The sequence below is a fragment of the Myotis yumanensis genome, unplaced genomic scaffold, assembly GCF_028538775.1.
Source record: "Myotis yumanensis isolate MYYU_CA2020_CCGP unplaced genomic scaffold, mMyoYum1.0.hap1 SCAF_5, whole genome shotgun sequence".
In the NCBI taxonomy this organism is placed as follows: domain Eukaryota; kingdom Metazoa; phylum Chordata; class Mammalia; order Chiroptera; family Vespertilionidae; genus Myotis; species Myotis yumanensis.
In genome coordinates this window covers 87,902,344-87,921,034 of record NW_027223756.1, presented here as the reverse complement: position 1 = coordinate 87,921,034, position 18,691 = coordinate 87,902,344, and the positions used below count along the sequence as shown (strand labels likewise).

At 43.5% G+C, this 18,691-nt stretch overlaps 2 protein-coding genes across 2 annotated transcripts; one reads left to right on the top strand and one right to left on the bottom strand.

The window, feature by feature from the left end:
* Nucleotides 1-7,378: 7,378 nt before the first annotated feature.
* LOC139009893 (olfactory receptor 7A17-like) lies at nucleotides 7,379-8,332 on the bottom strand. The gene has a single exon (XM_070414011.1). The coding sequence runs from the start codon at nucleotides 8,330-8,332 to the stop codon at nucleotides 7,379-7,381; it is 954 nt and encodes a 317-aa protein (XP_070270112.1).
* Nucleotides 8,333-8,812: 480 nt separating this feature from the next.
* On the top strand, nucleotides 8,813-9,359 carry LOC139011484 (uncharacterized protein C11orf98-like). Its single transcript, XM_070417008.1, has 2 exons — nucleotides 8,813-8,841; nucleotides 8,898-9,359. Exons 1-2 carry the CDS (start codon nucleotides 8,813-8,815, stop codon nucleotides 9,277-9,279), a joined length of 411 nt encoding a protein of 136 aa, XP_070273109.1. The 3' UTR covers nucleotides 9,280-9,359.
* Nucleotides 9,360-18,691: the final 9,332 nt, after the last annotated feature.

Here is an 18,691-nt window from a genome sequence, read left to right as displayed (position 1 = left end):
TACATGTAATCACCATGACACTGTGCTTCCTTATTTCTGGTGGTGATGTGAGGTGATAAACCTAATTCAGTCTATTTCATTAATAAATAAAATATTTGGTGAGTGTAAGAACTCTTTCACAGGTATGGAGTCTATGTATGCATACATCTGTGTACACTTTATATGATTTTCTTTCTAATAAACACATAGACATATATGTCCAACACAGACTCATGAATATTTTCACCTTGAATGTTTAAAGAAAATTTGCAAACACTGGAAAGGATAGAAGTTAAAAGAACAAATTATTAAACTCACATGAAACTAAAAGAAAGTAAAAATTTAAACATGAAGATTTAAAAGGCAGAGCTGGTGGAAGTTGCTCTCTCCTCCTCCCAGCCCTGAACTGGAATCACAACTAAATTATACAACAATCAACCTGAAGATCCCACTGAGAACAGCTGAACAGAAGTCTCACAACCAAATATTTGCAGAAGGAGCCACATCGAGACCAATGCCATCTTTCCTGGGCAAACACTCCCCTCCAATCTGCATCAGCTTAGAGGACTGCACAGGCCCCACACTCCTGGCCCCCCTGCCATCCTGTCTGAGCTCACAGCCCACAAAGGAGTGTGCTGTCTGAGGCTGTATTAGGAATGTGAAGGTGGCGACCTTATTTCTAGAAACTCATATCAATGCAAAAGATAATTACTTGAACTTGCATAGCAACCTTACGTTGTTTACTATGTTTTCCCTGGTAACCTCCCATATCTGACTCCCTTCCCTCAACACCTTTTTCTGTCTTCAGTTAATGATGGTGGTTAAGGTGGTATTTTCAGGAGTTACTTCGTTTTCCTAGTTCTCTCCCACATATATAGGAGGCATACATGGTATTAAACCTTTGTTTGTTTTACTCCTGTCAATCTGTCTTTTATTACCAAGACTGGAGGCCCAGTGCACAAGACTTATGCATTCGGGAGTGGGAGGGGGCGGGTGGTCTCTCAGGCCAGCCTGCGCCCTCTTGCAGTCCGGAAGCCCTGGCAGGGGGCGGGGGGGGGGGGCCGGGGGGCGGAGGGGGTGGAGGGGGATGTTTTGCAGTGGACATCCTTAGCTCTGCCATGGAAAAGGAGAGGCTCCTTCAACCACTGCTATGCTAGCCAACCATGAGCCCTGCTTCTGGCTGAGCAGCACTCCCCCTGTGGGAATGCACTGACCACCAGGGACAGCTCCTGCTTTGAGTGTCATGCATCTGGCAATATGATTATCTGAGATGGATGTCTTTGAAAAAAAAAGCTTAGTCAAGTACTTGTGCTACAAACATGCTACTGTATTTCATACATAATTTCCAAGTTTTATTGTTTTATTTCGCTGAGGGTCCAATTGTGGCAATTATAATAAGGACCGCAAGAGTCCATCTAGTCACATAGGGATTGGTCTCAGGAGAAAAAAGCAGGACCCAAGCCAGGGCCCAGGCGTTCCTATCCTATTGCATCATTATCAGTAGACTGAGACTTATAGGGAACAATCGTAACTACCATAGTTACTGGCAAAACTTGATTACCAAATATCTATCTCCCAGTGGAATCTACTTGGAAACATACATGAAAGGTTCAGAGACAGAAAGAGACAGCAAAGTACCATTTATATGACATTCTGAGCTAAAGATGAGGTAAAGCACCTGGAGCTACAGAAGGGAGGAAGGACATTGTAGGACAATAACAAGAAAACATGCTCCGTAATTAGAAATTTGCCCTACCCTCAATATAGGTCAAAAATGTTATCTCTGATGATAACTCTTATTATTGGCAAGACTCAAAATTTAAATTCTTTAAGGGAGAGGTAAAAGTTCCTACCTGGCAACTAAAGCGGAGCTCAGAGGGGTGTACAAAATAGAAGGTTTTTAAAGGAAATAAGGAGGGACAAAGGAGCTATAAAAACAGAGAAAAGGGGATTATTTGGGGGCCATGACATCCTTTATTTTGGGGAAGAGGAGAGAAAGGACTTCTATCAGACAGATTCCCTCTTCTTTCTGTGGGGGATGGGGAGGGCCCACATAACAGATTACCTTAGTGGTGCTTGACCAGAAATTCAAGGCTGGTTGATTAAAATTAAGCTTCTGGGAGAGGTGGAAACTTCCATTAAATCCAGTATGAAATATAGATTTAGCATCATGGGTTTTTACCTGGAGTGATGCCAAATTGGGCCTGTGGTTTTCTCTTTAACAATAGTATGGACAGTCACAATATCAAACACAAAATATCCATAAACTTGTCCACCAGGCACCATGAGATTTGTAGTGGAAAGATTAAATCCACTTTATTGCTAGCACTGGGCAAGGAGAATGGGAAAGTTAGTGCTCAAGACTTGAACTCCTGGTTCCTTTACTGGCAGTTGGTTTTAAAGGGTGCAATTGGGGCTAGGGGTCTTCAATGGGTGATCAGCTCATTGGTATATTCTGATTGGTTGGAGCAGGTGTTACAATGAGATATTTTAGGAGTTGTGATCATTAGTCATCCAATGTCAGCTAGCCCGGGGTTTATGACTGTGGTCCATGAGAGTCAGTGGTTTTCTATCTGGTAGAACATTTTAGTTCTTATAAAACCAACTCAAGGTATGTGTCACTATGTTATCACAGATTCCAGATGGAGGACTAGTGCCACAAGACCCTGATTTATGTCTTAAAAAGTTACTTTGGTGAATATAAGGAAAAGGTACTCAGGTCTGATTCCTTACAAATGAGACATTGGGGGGTAGAGGGTTTGGTTGAGAAGGGATTCTGGCTTGGTTTCAATTTTATGAAATTGGGAATTCACTAGATCAGTTAATGGAGCAGAATCACCAAATTGACTTTGGATTTTTTTTCTTCTACTTAATGTGAAATTTCAACACAAATGTCCTTACAAAAGAAAGCTAATAGAATAGATTACCAATGATGGGGACTGATTGCATCAATGACCCCTATCAACGGACTCCTTGTATTCTCTCACTTTCCAATATAACTTTCACCCGCATAACAGATTGAGTCTGTTTGCCCACCACTTGAATCTTATGGGTTTCTTTGACCAGAATAATGTGGTAGAAGTGATGTTGGGCTAATTCTGAACCTTGCACACATCTGTCTCTTAGAACTCTGCTATGGCTGTGTAAACAAGCCCAGACCATCTGGAATAAGCCTCCAGCCCCAGTGTTCCAGCTGAAGCCACTAGACAAGCCTACCACCAGTCAATCCAATACTTGTGTGAGAGACTCACCCAAGGTCAGCCAAACCACTGCCCTGACCAGACACATAAGAGAGACCAGATCTACCCAGTCATCCCTACTTACACACTTTAAGTTATGGAGTACTCAGGCAATTTGATACACGAAAATCACTAACTGACACAATAACTTTATTAAGTAAAATTGAGAAAATTGAGGAACTGGAAGGTTAAGCAAATTGCCCAAGGTCACACAGCTAGTAAGTGCTAAAACTGGGGCACAAACACAGGCTACTTAGCTCCAGAGTCTGCTCTCCTAATCAGGATTCTATGTGCTTCTGCTATAGCAGTGCATGAACAAGTGTTCTTATTTCTAAGATATCGTTCAACCAGTTATACAACCACATTTAGAGGCAGATTCCAACCTGGGGCAACTGATTGGCCCCTACTATGGACACCCTGACCAGCTATGAGAGCAGCAAGATCTCAACCTGGCTGGATGTGAGGCCTTCATATGTACAAGTCAGTAGCATTTAGAAATGGAATTCCACTGTCTTACACCTGAGGGCTGAAGAGTCATTTTTTCACAAAAATAGAACAAACGTAACATTTGTGTGGAACTTCATAAGACTCTGACTAATCAAAGCAATTCTGAGAAAGCAAAACAAAGCTGGAGGCAACCTATTCCCTGATTTCAAGCTATATTGTAAAGCTAACGTAATGAAAGCGGTATCATACTGGCATAAAAATAGACACATAGATCAATGGAAAAAATAGAGAGCCAAGAAATAAACACACACACACACACATAAGGTCATTAATTTAGGAGAAAGGAACCAAGAATGTTAAATGAGGAAAGGACTGTATCTCCAATAAACTGTGCTGGGAAAACTGGAGAACCACAGGCAAAAGAATGAAACTGGGTCACAATTGTAAGGGTTCAGAATGAGTCACCCCAAGACATGTACTTTGATTGTTTTTTAGCTGAAGGCAATGAGACCCTGGGAGTCCAAGAGAAACTTTTACCTCTCCCTTGAAGAATTTACCTCTCCCTTAAAGACCCTTATTATTAGGCCTTGCCAATAATAAGAGTTATCATCAGAGATACTAGTAACATTTTATGACCTATATATAGGGCAGGGCAAATTTCTAATTACTGAACATCTTTTTTTCTTATTGTCCTGCAATGTCCTTCCTCCCTTCTGAAGCTTCAGGAGCTTTACCTCATCTTTAGCTCAGAATGTCATATATACACTACCTCACTGTCTCTTTCTGTCTCTGAACCTCTCATGTATATTTCCAAGAAAATTCCACTGGCAGATAGATATTTGATAGACAAGTTTTGGCAGTAACTATGGTAGCTTTTCTGGATGCTCAGCTAAATACAACATTGAAACCTGGAAATTAGGTATAAAATACAGTAGTGTGTTTGAATAAGCTTTTGTTTCAAATACATCCATCACAAATAACTATTTTGCCAAGTGCATGACTAAACTACTGCATAAGCACTCATGTTGCCTTCACCCATGAAGTTCCCCTTTTATTTTAAACTAGAGGCCTGGTGCACAAAATTCATGCACAGCAGCAGGCGGGGCGGGGGGGCGTGCATGGGAGGTCCCTCAGCCTGGTTTGCACCCTCTCACAATCCGGGACCCCTCAGGGGATGTCCGAATACCGGTTTAGGCCCTGTGGGATTGGGCCTAAACTGGCACTAGGACATCCCTCTCACAATTCAGGACCACGGTCTCCTAACCGCTTGTCTACCTGCCTGCCTGATCACCCTAACAACTCTGCATGCCTGCCTGATTGCCCCTAACTGCCACTGCCTCAGCCCCCTCCACAATAGCTTCATCCAGAAGGATGTCCAGAATGATGTCTGGTTTAATTACCATATTATGCTTTTATTATTATAGATTTAATTGTTTTGTTTTGGAACAATTAATATATGCAATTTTATTTTTAGTTAGAAGCATTTCCAAAACAAGTAAAGGGAGAAACTTCACATTAGACAATGGATACATATAGGGAGCAAAGTTCATTTGGAATTACACACAGGAACAGACACAGAATTTCTGTGATATTGACACAAGAATTAACATGTTATAAAATTCCCCTTTTGAAAACCCTGAATAACCTAGACAACTGACCACATGAGTGACCCTGCTTTTTCTTCCTCTGCCACAATTCCTGCTCTTAAGTTTAAATAAAAAGAAAACCCAAAATATATAAAATACTCATACAACTCAACAAAAGAAAGACAAACAGTCCAATCAGAAAATAGGCAGAAGACCTAAATAGACACTTCTCCAAACATGGACACACAAATGGCCAACAGTCATATGAATAAATCCTCAACGTCACTAATCATCAGAGAGATGCAAATTAAACCACAATGAGGTGCCTCCTCACACCTGCCATAATGGGTACTATCAATAAATCAACTAACAACAAGTGCTTGTAAGGATGTGGAGAAAAGGGAACCCTAGTACACTGCTGATGGAAATGCAGACTGGTACAGCCACTGTAGAAACAGTGTGGAGTTTCCTCAAAAAAATTAAAAATGGAACTGCCTTTTGACCCAGTGATCCCACTTCTAGGAATATAACCTAAGTCTGAAACACTAATCAGAAAGAATATATGTACCTCTATGTTCATAGCAGCATTATTTACAATAGCTAAGATCTGTAGACAGACCAGGTGCCCATCCATTGAAGAATGGATAAAAAAAATGGTGGTACATTTACACAATGGAATACTGTGCAGTTGTGGAAAAGAAGGATCTCTTACCCTTTGAAATAGCATGGAGGGGCCTGGAAAGTATTATGCTAAGTGAAATAAGTCAATCAGAGAAAGACAAGTATCACATGATCTCACTTAATTGTGAAATCCATGCACAAAATAAAGTGACAAACAAAGTAGATCCAGAGACATAGAAGCATGCAACAGACTGTGGGTCCTCAGAGGAAAGGAGTGGGAGGGAAAAATTAACCAAAGAACTTATGTTTGTATATGAATAACCCACGGACACAGATAATAGTAGGGTGAAGACCTGGGGAGGGGACAGGTGAGGGGAAGAGTTGGGTCAATGGGGGGATAAAAGGAGGACATCTGTAATACTTTCAATAATAAAGATACATTTTAAAAAAGCAAACCCACAAAGCCATAGCCATCCTGCCCTTGTTCCCCATAGAGGCAGAGTCCTTCAGCCCAAGTCCATTTCTCTCTCTTTCACGCACACATGCACACACACAGCTTCCTGTGTGGCTTTTGGGCATACAGGACCTTGAGTAATAAACTCATAGTTCCATGATGGTTGTTGTAATTATGAGAAAGACCACAAGAGTCTATCCACACAGGACATTGACTCTGGTCTGAGGAACAAGTAGTAGGAACCAGGCCAGTGCCCTGGCATTCCTATCCTATTGCATCACTATCAATAGACTGAGACTTATAGGGAACAATGATAAAATCTATAATTTCAGAAGAGCAGTAAAGGTACCAATGTACAGAGAATGAGGGACACATGGTGAAAACTGAGATTACAGATTTTATGGAATGAAATTATATAATCGATTACAGGGCCACGAGCAGTTTTTCTACATGAGTAACACCACTTATTACTATTCTACCTACAAAACAAGAACAAATTATTTACAATGATATATGTCATTTGAGAAGAAATTATTCTTAAGACATCAATGTTTCTAGTGAAGTAAATGAAAACTTCTCACTGTTTCTGATCAAGGTTGAAAAAACTTAGAGAAGGTTAAAAAAGGACAAAGGGAACAACTGTCTATATAACAGACAAAACAGAAAGCTTAATAAAATGGTTACTTAAATTGTATAGAAAAGTTGAAACAAACAAAGGAAATTCAAGGACAGAATAAAAGGAACAAGTCTGGCCCAGCCTGGGTTTCCCAGTGGTTGAGCATCAACCTTCAAACCAGGAGGTCTCCGGTGAATTTCTGGTCAGGGCATATGCCCGGGTAGTGGGATTGATCACCAGGAGAGGGTATGCAGGAGGCAACTGATCAATACTGTACTCTCATCATTGATGTTTCTCTCTCTGCCTCTCCCTTCCTCTCTGAAATCAATAAAAATATGTTTTTAAAAAGCAAAGGAAGCAAGTCTGAAAAACACAATGTGATTAAAAAGTCACAATTTCTGGTTTCAAGTTCTGTAGCCCAAAATAAGGGCAGTTTTTACCTCGAAATGATTGTCCCCTTTGTACCTACCATCCCAAAGAATATTTTCAGGGCCCTCTTTATGTCTTTGTTCCTGAGACTGTAGATGAAGGGGTTCAGCATGGGTGTGAGCACGGTGTACATCACTGAGGCTGCTGCACTTGAGTGTGAGCTGTGGGTAGCAGCAGAGGTGAGATACACTCCTATGCTTGTACAGTAAAATAAGGACACAACTGAGAGGTGAGATGCACACGTGGAAAATGCTTTATACTTCCCTTGAGTGGATGAGATTGCGTGTATGGAGGACACTATCTTAGAGTAAGAGTAAATGATACCAGCGAGGGGACCACCAGCCAATAGCACAGTTATAAAATACATCACCATGTTATTAAGAAAGGTGTCGGAACAGGAAAGTTGGACCACCTCTTTGAGTTCACAAAAAAAGTTGGGAATTTCCAAGTCCATACAGAAGGACAAATGCAACACTATTAAACTTTGTAACAAGGAATTCAGGGAACCCATGATCCAGGACACCAGAACCAGCAGTCCACAGAGACGGGGGTTCATGATGACCATATAGTGCAGGGGGTGGCAGATGGCCACATACCTGTCATAGGCCATCACCGCTAGAAGGAAGTCATCCAGTCCTGCAAAGAGTAAGAAAAAATACATCTGTGTGATGCAGCCTGCATAGGTGATGACTTTGCTCTGTGTCAGGATGTTCCACAGCATCTTTGGGATGGTGGTGGAGGTGAAACAGATGTCTACCAAGGACAGGTTGGAGAGGAAGAAGTACATGGGGGTGTGGAGGTGGGAGTCTGAGCTGACGACCAAAATGATGAGCAGGTTTCCCAATACAGTGATCAGGTACATGGAGAGGAAAAGCCCAAATATGAGGGGCTGCAGTGCTGGTTCCTCTGAAAATCCCAGAAGAAGAAATTCCGAAATCAGAGTATCATTCCCAGGTCCCATGGGGTGGAGGTGACTAGTAGGAAAGAAAAATTAGCATGATTAGTTTTTACACAAATGGCCACTACAAACATAGTTGAAATGCTACAATTACATTTTGTGATAAAGCAACAATATTTATTTTTTTGTACATTTCATCTCCCATGACATCTCTGATTAGGAATTCCTGTCTTCCTCAAACTTTCTTTCAAAGGTGGTGGTGGATTACACTGTTTTCATGAGAATTGCTTTCATGCACTTGAGGAATATTTATTGACATTTCCCACCTCTAGGGAAAGTGTACCGGATGCTCAGAAACAAAATTCCTAGAATATAATGTTAGTGAAAGAACATATACTACAAATGTGTCATATACCACGTTAGATGGTGTCATGTGAAGAAAAAGAAAGTAGGTATAAAAGAGAGTGGATGGGTGTTATTTTATACTGGGAGTTCAGGCAGCCCTGCAAACAAGGTGACAATTGAACAGAGACCTCAAGGAAGATGGGGGGGAAGGGGGCGGATGACACAAGGTTAGTTGGGGATGGAGGATTATGTAAGAAAAGAGGCAGTGCGGAAGCCGACACAGCTGCTCAGCCGTGGGTGCTCCGGGCGGCAAGATCAACCGGCCACAAACGGAGCTGAAGAAGAAACTGTTCAAGCGAAGGCGGGTGTTGAATAGGGAGCGGCACCTGAAGCACCGGGTGGTCGGGGCCGTGATCGACGAAGGGCTGACCACACGGCACCACCTCAAGAAGCGAGCGTCCAGTGCACGTGCCAACATTACTCTGTCTGGGAAGAAGCGCAGAAAACTCCTCCAGCAGATCCGGCTTGCCCAGAAAGAGAAAGCAGCCATGGAAGTGGAAGCCCCTGCAAAGCCAGCCGGGACTAGTGGCCCACAGCCTAAATCTAAAAAGAAGACAAAGCCCCCCCAGGATGTAGACATGAAGGACCTTGAAGATAGGAGCTAAGTCTTACCCCTTTCATCACAACATTCTCACCTGGAGCCAGGCGGACTCAGGGCTTGTTCCAGAAGACTTTGGAGAAGACATTGCACCTTTTCACTCTGCCCAGACTCCGCTCCCATAATGGCCTCGTGACCTGCCTGGAGGGATGTGTTGAGAGGAAGAGCAGAAACGGAGGACTGGAGAGGCGGCTCCTTAGCAGTCAACTCCATTTGTAATAAAGCCCATAGTTCTGGCTGAGATGTGTGTGATTGAGTCCAGGGCTGGGGGTGGGTCGTGAAAAGGGGTCTGTGAGTGGGGAAAAGGCAGCGGTGACACAGGACCCACGGTATGCTTGAGCAACCTCCGTGACAACCCGGTCTCTTGAGTGAGTGACACTCCAACGTTCCACTTCCGACCAAAATATAGATTGTTGTAGAGATGGCTGAGGAGGGAAGGGTCCTGATACAAGCCCTGCCACTGCTTCTGTGTTACTGGGTGGCCAAATCCCTTTGTCATGTTTGTAGCTGCTTCCTTTGCTGGATTACATTTTTAATAAAGTGAAGACCAGAAAAAAAAAAAAAGAAAAGAAAAGAGGCAGTGTCAAAGCCCTGAGATGACACTTGTTTTAGGTATTAAAGGCTCAAAAAGGATCCAGAATGGTGGAATAGAAAAAAGTCAAGAAGGCACAAAAGAAAATATGAGAGTGCATTATACATAGTTAGGGTATATGGCTCCCTTTGTTCAGGTGTGTGTGTGTGTGTGTGTGTGTGTGTGTGTGCGCGCGCAAAAACCTGCTGGATCACAATGTAAACGGCATGTCTTGTTCTGAGACACAGTAAAAATAATCTGGAATTCAATGCAATAAATGCAAGAACAGTTTAAAAGGCCAGTTCCTGCTAATGAGGGAACAATAATAGGAGTGAGGAACCCAGCAGAGAGCCAGGTGCACTGGTCCTGGGCACTTGACCCATGGCACCTGTTCTTCCATGAGCATTCTCAGAGATCTCCTTCTACTCACTCTTGTGCTGATGAGAGAAAGCCCCACAGAATGTAAGAAGAGTTCCAGGTCCATCAGGCACCAGCTGTAGAAGAGTGAATTAGAACTCACACCTCCTGATGCTAAGTCAGTGCTTTTCTGCTCTGCAAGGCTGCTCACTCTGTCAATGCTTCACAGAGAAGAGGAAATGCTAAGGTGGAAATAAAGCAGAATCCTGAGAGCTGAGCAGACAGAAGGGAGGGCCTGTTCCTGCTGTGGGAGGAGAGGAGCTCTGGAATTGTGCTCTGAGAGGGAGAGAAGAAAGGGGCTGAGGAGGAATAAGTTGCAAGAAAGCCCTTCAGACCTAAGGACACCAAATGTGTGGGATCTTGAGTCCATCCCTTTCATCAGCCTGACAGTTCCCCCATAAGACACGGCCCTCAGCCATGACTATTTCATCAGCCTGACTGTTCCCCCAGAAGACACGGTTATTAAAAGCTTCACTTCTCCCCACGATACTTTCCCACAGTGCTCACTCTGGCACCCCCAATGGCATCACTCACTGGATTTGGCTCTTCTTTGGACAATTCATGTAGAAAGGGCAGGAAATGGAGGTGAGGTGCGGGTTTTCCAGAGCAGTTGAACATCTTAGAGAGGCACAGAGAGGATGCTCTTATCCATGGCTAAGGAGCTGCAGGTGAGTCTGCAGAGGGAGGTCCAGGGGCTGAATTCTCAGGGCTCCTCATTAAATGAACTGTTTTACTGTTGCTCAGTTCTCTATGCAATTCAGCTCCCTTGAAACCAAAGGACCATAAATAAAAGGCAACTTTTCTGCCAGTTTGGTTTCCATGGGCTCACCTTGGGGGCCAGATGCATATTCTCTTCCTACTGATGCGTCCACCTCCCCTGGAATAAACATCTCCCCAGGGTATGTAAGTGTTCATGCAGGACACATGGACAGGATAACATCCTGAGCTTCTGAGCTGCTGTGAGTCACACTGAGTGTCTGACCCAGAGATTTAGTGATGTCCCTGACCACACCCATCCCCAACAGGAACCTCTCAGAAACTTCCCCTTGACCTCAACTTTGAAAACCAGAGATCAATTCAGAAGATTCACTTGATGGGAGGTAAATTATGTTGGCTGCGGAGATAGAGTTTCCTTTGTACAAGTTCCCCAGATCCAATTATTCAATTTTTTCATCTGGAGTAAATGCATTCACATCGTTAAACTCACATAGGTACATATTTTTTTCTGGCCAGCAAGGCTATTCAGTGCATTCCTTTACGATGGACGGGAAAGAGTACTTTGAATATAAAACCAGTACTTAATAGTGACTTAGAGCAGTCACTGCCAAACGTAGTTGTAAAGAACTAGATAAAGATTATTATTGGACCATCAGTGCTCTGTTGCAGCTACTTAACTCTGCCATTGTAGTGTGAAAGCAATTGTAGGCAATAGCCACACAGATGGGCTTGGCTGTAGATATTCATTTTCTGAGGATTCTGTAACAACTAAGCTAAAACTGGAGTAGCTTAAAACAACAGGAATTTATTTCATCAGGTTCTTGATGCCAGAAGTCTTTTCTCAGGATGTCAGAAAGGCTGCACTCCCCAGAGGCTCTAAGGGAGGCTGTGCTCCTTGCCACTTCCTGCTTTTCATGACTCCAAGCATCCCTGGGCTTTGTGGCTGCATCACTCCAATCTCGGGAGACATACAGTCTTCTTTTCTCTGTGCCTCTCCACTGTATCTACACTAATAAAAGACAAACATACAAATTGACCATACCTTCGCTATGCCTTAAGCCACATCCACCAGCCAATCAGAACGACTATATGCAAATTAACCCAACCAAGATGGCGGCCAGCAGCCACGGAGCTGGAACAAGCAGGATGCTTGGTTGCTCCAGTGATGAAGGAAGCCAAGCTTCCCACCTGCCGTGGCCAGCTCTGAGCTCCACTCAAGGCTACAAAGTTTCAATTATAGAAGGTAAATAAATCCCAGAATAAAAAAAGAAAAGAAAAAAAGGAGAGGCTGGGAGCTTCCATTGCCAGGGGGCTTGGCCAGCCTGAAAACACCCTTTAGCCCCTCACCCAGGCTGGCCAGACACCCCAGTGGGGACCCCCACCCTGCAGGGGGTGTGACCAGCCTGCAAACACCCATCAGCCCCTCACCCAGGCTGGCCAGGCACCCATGAGGGACCTCACCCTGATCCGGGACATCCTTTAGGGCAAACCAGCTGGCCCCTACCCATGCACCAGGCCTCTATCCTATATAATAAAAGGGTAATATGAAAATTGACCCTAACAGCAGAACGACTGGGAGTGACTGGTCACTATGACACACACTGACCACCAGGGGGCAGATGCTCAATGCAGGAGCTGTCCCCTGGTGGTCAGTGTGCTCCCACAGGGGGAGCTCTGCTCAGCCACAAGCCAGGCTGATGGCTGCCAGCACATTGGTAGCAGCGGGAGCCTTTCCCACCTCCTCAGCAGCACTAAGGATGTCCGACTGCAGCTTAGGTCTGCTCCCTGCTGGTAAGTGAACATCCCCCGAAGGCTGCCGCTCTGCCAGAGGGATGTCTGATTGCCAGCTTGGGCCCGACCCCCAGGGAGTGGGCCTAAGCCAGCAGGTGGACATCCTCCGAGGGGTCCCAGACTGCAAGAGGGCATAGGCCGGGCTGAGGGACCCCCCCGCCCCCGAGTGCACAAATTTTTGTGCACCGGGCCTCTAGTATCTTATAAGGAGCCTGGTCATTGGTTTTTGGATCCAACTGGATAATCCAGGATGATTTCATCTTGAGATCCTTAATTATATCTATAAAGAACCTTTTTTTTTTTTCAAATAAGGTCACATTTATAGGTACTGGGGGTTAGAATGTAGGCATATCTTTTACGGGGCTACCACCCTACTGATAAAGCCTCTTTACAAAAACAGGCTGTGGGTGGGACTTGCTCTTTGGGGAGTCCTTTCCTGACCCCTGATTTAAGTGTGTAGATTCAGACATGGGGAGTTAGTAAACCAGATACAAAATGGTGAAATTATAAGAAGAGTTAAATCTGGCTTCCTTTTTGCTAGTGGGAAGGTCCAGAAAATCTATAGCACACAGGCTCTACTCAGTCTCCCCAGACCCTGGCTGATGTACTGTCAGACCCATCCACCACCTGACTTTCCTCCCAATATAACTCTCCCTATGCCAGTGTCCATTAAAGTCAACCTGAAGTACCTCAAAGCTTAGCTCTAGGAGAACTTAGCTGAATGGAGGCCCAGCCAGGAGCTGTCCTTGGTTTCTGCTGATGGTTCCAGTAACCGGCAAGCAATTCTCTTACTAAGGCACCTTTTGAATCTATAGGATAGTGTATGGAGTGCAGACTACCTGTTTAAATTATGAACAGAAGCAGTCCACCATGAAAACCACAAGCCTCTAATATTGAGAATTTATTTATTATTTTAGAATAAATTAATAGAAAAATCATCTAAATATAATAGCATCATCATAAAATATGCAATGATACTGTATAAAAACAGTTCTGAGAAAATGTAAGTAAGATTATTTCCTATCATAAAATAGTTTCCTTGATCATCAGCTAAAATATGACCTGACAAGAAAATAATTGAGGAATCTGCTTGAAGGTCAAACACAGGACAAATATGCCTGCTACTGTCATGTATGTCATCACTGTTCTGAAATTTCAAACCAATGCAACCAAAGAAGAAAAAGCAATCATAGGTTCATGTCTTGGGTAAAAGTAAATTTAATCACATTTTCAGATAATAAAATTGGCTACCTAAAAGGAATTGGAAGGCTATTACAACTAAAAGTTAATTTTGGTCAGGCTAGATTTAAAAACAACAACAAAAATTGTGTATTGCCCGGCCAGTGTTGCTTAGTGGTTGAGTATCAACCCATGAACCAGGAAGCCATGGTTGGATTCCCAGTCAAGGCACATGCCCAGGGTAGCAGGCTCCATCCCCAGTAGGGAGCATCCAGGAGGCAGCTGACCAATGATTCTCTCTGCTCATTGGTGTTTCTATCTTTCTCTTCCTATCCCTTCCTCTCTCTGAAATCAATAAAAAATATTAAAGACAAACAAACACGTATAATTTTCTTTTCTGGTTCCACCATAAACTAATACATAATAGGGGGGAAATTCTTTTCCAAATTGTATAAAAATGTAGCATACACAGAAAAGGGTCTGGCATGAAGGCCTCAGGAAATGATATAAATAGTAAGTAATTTTAGCGCTTACCGAGTGCAGGAACTGTGCTTATCTCTTCTCCTGAATGGACTCATTTAGTCTCCCTAAAAACAAGGTGGGATGAGAGGCTATCATGCGTGCCCATTGCAGAGACAACTAAAGGTGGCTGTGAACGCTTGTAAAATGTGTGAGTAAATGAGGAATGAGGTCCCTCCGATGTGCAAGTGCCAGTGAAGTGAGCAGAAGGAGACTGGGCAGTGGGTAAGATGTCAGGGGAAGCCCAAGGTCACCAGGAGAGAACTAGAAGAGACAGTTCATGATGAGGAAGGAGAGGGCTGTGCAGATGATGTTCGAACAAGCCGAGAGCAAAGGAAATACCGAGAGAAAAGAGGCTACATTTTAACCTGAGGCTTCCTTCTTGGTTAGGCTCTTAAACTTTACAGAACCATTTTGAATCTGTAGATGTTCCCAATTTTCTTACTCCTGGCTAGAAATGTCTCATTCCTAACATTGAGAGAACAAGCATAAAGTAGGTTTCCTTGGAATTACTGATAATTTCTCTTTAACTTGGACTATTTGAATTACTGTGAACCCTCTACCCATCCATCATACCATCCACAAAAATTTACTTGAACTGAATCTTAGATGTAAATGAAAGATGTGGTCTTCTTCTGATTAAATACCTTCAATGGTTTTTCATCGTGTTTAATGAAATGTCTACCCACTAATTGATCCTATAATCCCTTTTGCTTGCCTCCCTAATTGGACCTCTCTGTCCTTACAAACGGCCCTCTAATATTATTCAAAAATGGCTATCACTTGCTCATACCACATCAATATGTTCATTCCACCCTAACGTGCTCATAGCAAACCAACAAATTCCGGGATGGTAGACTCCCAACAGCTCAGGGGAGGAACCACAATATCTGTATCTATATCACATGATATTGGTGTCCCATCCATATCATTTTGATTCCTATCATTTCTCAGATTTTTCATCCCAATTGCCAACTGTCAGCTCCTGGATCTCTTTGCCTAGAAGCTTCATCTGACCAACAGAACCCTCTCTGCCCACCTGCCTGGTTATCTGAGAGTTGCAGTGAGATGATACCCATACCCCCTGCAGAGGAATTTTGTTCTCACTGTAGCTGGTCCACATTTGGCTTTAGAAATGAATTAAGATTTTACCTGAAATATTGTATACTTGTATGTTGGTCCTGGGTTCTTCTCATGTTCTTTCCCAGGCAATCTCTTCCTCCTATCCCTGTCTCTTATTAGAGTCATCTCATTTTCCTTAGATTTCAGGCTATTTGGCTGCTCTGTGACCTCAGCTCTCTCAAGGGCTCAATAAAAGTTATGATTTCATAGATAATTTGTCTTTTTCTTAGTAGCGTGGAAGAGATGTGCTTCCCAAGTTTCTAACTTCTAAGACAAAACTGGAATTTGCAACTTTCTATCAGTGGTTTAGAAGGAAAGAGAGAAAGAGAGAGGGAGGGGGGAAGGGAGAGAGAGAGTATGAGGATTTTCTTCATGTCTAGTAGAAGGTATAGTACAAGTAAGTCCTCACATCCAAAACTACTTGATTCTCAAATTTTGGAAAGTGAGAGCTGTTTGAGTCCAGAAAACAAAGTATACATATAAATATTTGGAGTATAATTCTTATGCTTTTGTATTCAAATCAGTGGGAACTAAAATGAAATTGTCATAGTTACAGTAAAAAATTTCTTTAAAGCCTTAAGTTCTGTTTTTATTTTGGAGTTTTAAACTTCCATATACAAGTCATCTGAAGATACAAACTTGAATAAACCTGTATCCTGCAGTGTCCATCCAGCTGTAGTTAAAAATAAATTATTATTGCCCTGACCAGTTTTGCTCAGTGGATAGAGTGTCGGCCTGCAGACCGAAGGGTCCCGGGTTCGATTCCAGTCAGGGGCATGTACCTTGGTTGCTGGCACATCCCCAGTGGGGGGTGTGCAGGAGGCAGCTGATCGATATTCCTCTCTCATCGATGTTTCTAACTCTCTATCCCTCTCCCTTCCTCTCTATAAAAAATCAATAAAATATATATTTTTTTAATTTAGAAATAAATAAATAAATTATTATTATTATTAAGAATCACACAAAGGAGGGTATTAGTCAGATTTGGTAACAAGCAACTCTCAACATCACAGTGGCTTCCAATGACAGTAGTTTACCCCTCATCATAGTATGGGTAAACTGCAGAGTATTTGTGGCTCTTCCTCAGCTGTGCTTGGCTCGGTGTAAGTCTTCATTCTGGGACCCAGGCTGATGGAACTCCTGTGTGAGAGGTGTTCGTTCACATGACGTGAGTAGGGGAAAAGGTGGAATGTCACATTGCCTCTTCCAGCTTCTTCTTAGGCATTGTCGCTTTACATTCTCTCCACCAAAGCTTGTCACATGTGCAAATCAAAGCCAAACAGCAGGGATACACAGGCCTCCCTCTTGAGGCTCATTCAAGGCTCAAAACAGTGGGTGGGGATGTACAGTCCTTCTAAGTGAATGAGGCAGTAAATCTATAATTTTAAAAAATGAAACAAATTCTACTTGGGGCAGAAACAGACACACAAGCATTTTGTACTTCGGATGACACCAAAAGTTTACTAGGTACACGCTATAGACTTGTAAGAAGGAAGATAAGAAGAGATGGAATAATTTGATTCACCAAGAAATAGCAACTTTGCAGATATTCCCAAGAGTGGAACAGCTTGGAGAGTCTACAAATTCTTACTGTGGCCATTAGACGTCAGCATGAATGGGTCAGAGGTTGTGTCACTGAGCACATCAGAGCATGGATCATTGACCTCTCAAACACTCTGCTCCTTGTGTGGGTCCCCTGAGGAAGTCCACCTTCGAGATCACAACTCTCTCTCTCCCAGGAGCAGGGAAATGCTGGACTCACTTCTGTCACTACAGATTCTCTGGTGTCACAGTGAGCTTAGTAATTGCAGAACTCGGACAGTGTCACAATCGCTGCTATAGATTGAGCATCTGCTATATCCAATAATTTTCCATCAGCTCTAAAATATTACTAAATTCTCATACCAACTCCATAGCATATGTGGAAATTCCCCATCTATACTAATAAAAGGGCAATATGCTAATTGGACCGAGTCAACCAGACATCTTCTGGATGTCTGACTTCCTTCCAGACAAAGCCATGGTAGCAGGGGCCGAGGCAGAGGCAGTTAGGGGTGATCAGGCCAGCAGAGGAGAGCAGTTGGGGGCAACCAGGCCAGCAGGGGAGAGCAGTTGGGGGCAATCAGGCCAGCATGGAAGGGCAGTTGCAGGCAATCAGGCCAGCAGGGGAGCGGTTAGTCAGTGATCAGGCCAGCAGGCAGAGGCAATTAGGGGGAAATCAAGCAGGCAGGCAGAGGTGTTTAGGGGCTATCAGGCAGGCAGGGAGGCAAGCGGTTAGGAGCCAGTGGTCCCGGGTTGCGAGAGGGATGTCTGTTTAGGACCAAAAGGGATCGGGCCTAAACCGTCAGTTGGACATCCCCCAAAGGGTCCTGGATTGGAAAGGGTGCATGCTGGGCTGAGGGACACCTCCCCGTGCATGAATTTCATGCACCAGGCCTCTAGTCCTATATAATAAAAGCCTAATGTGCTAAGTGTGCTGTCAACAGGTCGGCTGTTCAACCAATCAAAGTGTAATATGCTAATGAATGCTAAGGCCGCTCAACTGCTCATTATGACATGCACTAACCACCAGGGGGCAGATGCTCCAACTGGTAGGTTAGCTTGCTGCTGGCATCTGGCTGATCAGGACTGAGTGAGAAGGGCCAGACATGCCCTGGAGCACCTTTTTGGCCCCTCCCCAGCTGGCCAACCTCCCACATCTTCTCCCGCTTCAATCATGCACTGGTGGGGTCCCGTGGCCAGGCCTGTATCTTTTCTCAAACACTCTCTTAGACCCATTTCTGCAGATGTAAAATGGATTTCATAGTAGTACTGACTACATACAATAGACTTTTGTAAAAATGAAATAAGACAATCCATATTAGATTCTAAGCTCAGTCCACAGTGTGTAGAAAAAAATCAAAATATATCTCATAAATGAACTTTTTTAAATCTCACCTGAGGACATACTTAGAGAGAGGGAGAAACAGAGAAGCATCAATGTAAGAGAGAAACATCAATAGGTTGCCTTTCACATGCATCCCAACCAGGGATCAAACCCACACCCAGGCATGTGCCTTGACCAGGAATCAAACTGGCAACCTTTCGGTGCACAGGACAACAT

Bases quoted from the DNA above. Each gene is read 5' to 3' on its own strand.
- LOC139009893 (XM_070414011.1), bottom strand. From the start codon at position 8,332: ATGGGACCTGGGAATGATACTCTGATTTCGGAATTTCTTCTTCTGGGA.
- LOC139011484 (XM_070417008.1), top strand. From the start codon at position 8,813: ATGGGGGGGAAGGGGGCGGATGACACAAG. The intron at 8,842-8,897 runs GTTAGTTGGGGA...AAGCCGACACAG, and splicing joins AAGGGGGCGGATGACACAAG to CTGCTCAGCCGTGGGTGCTC.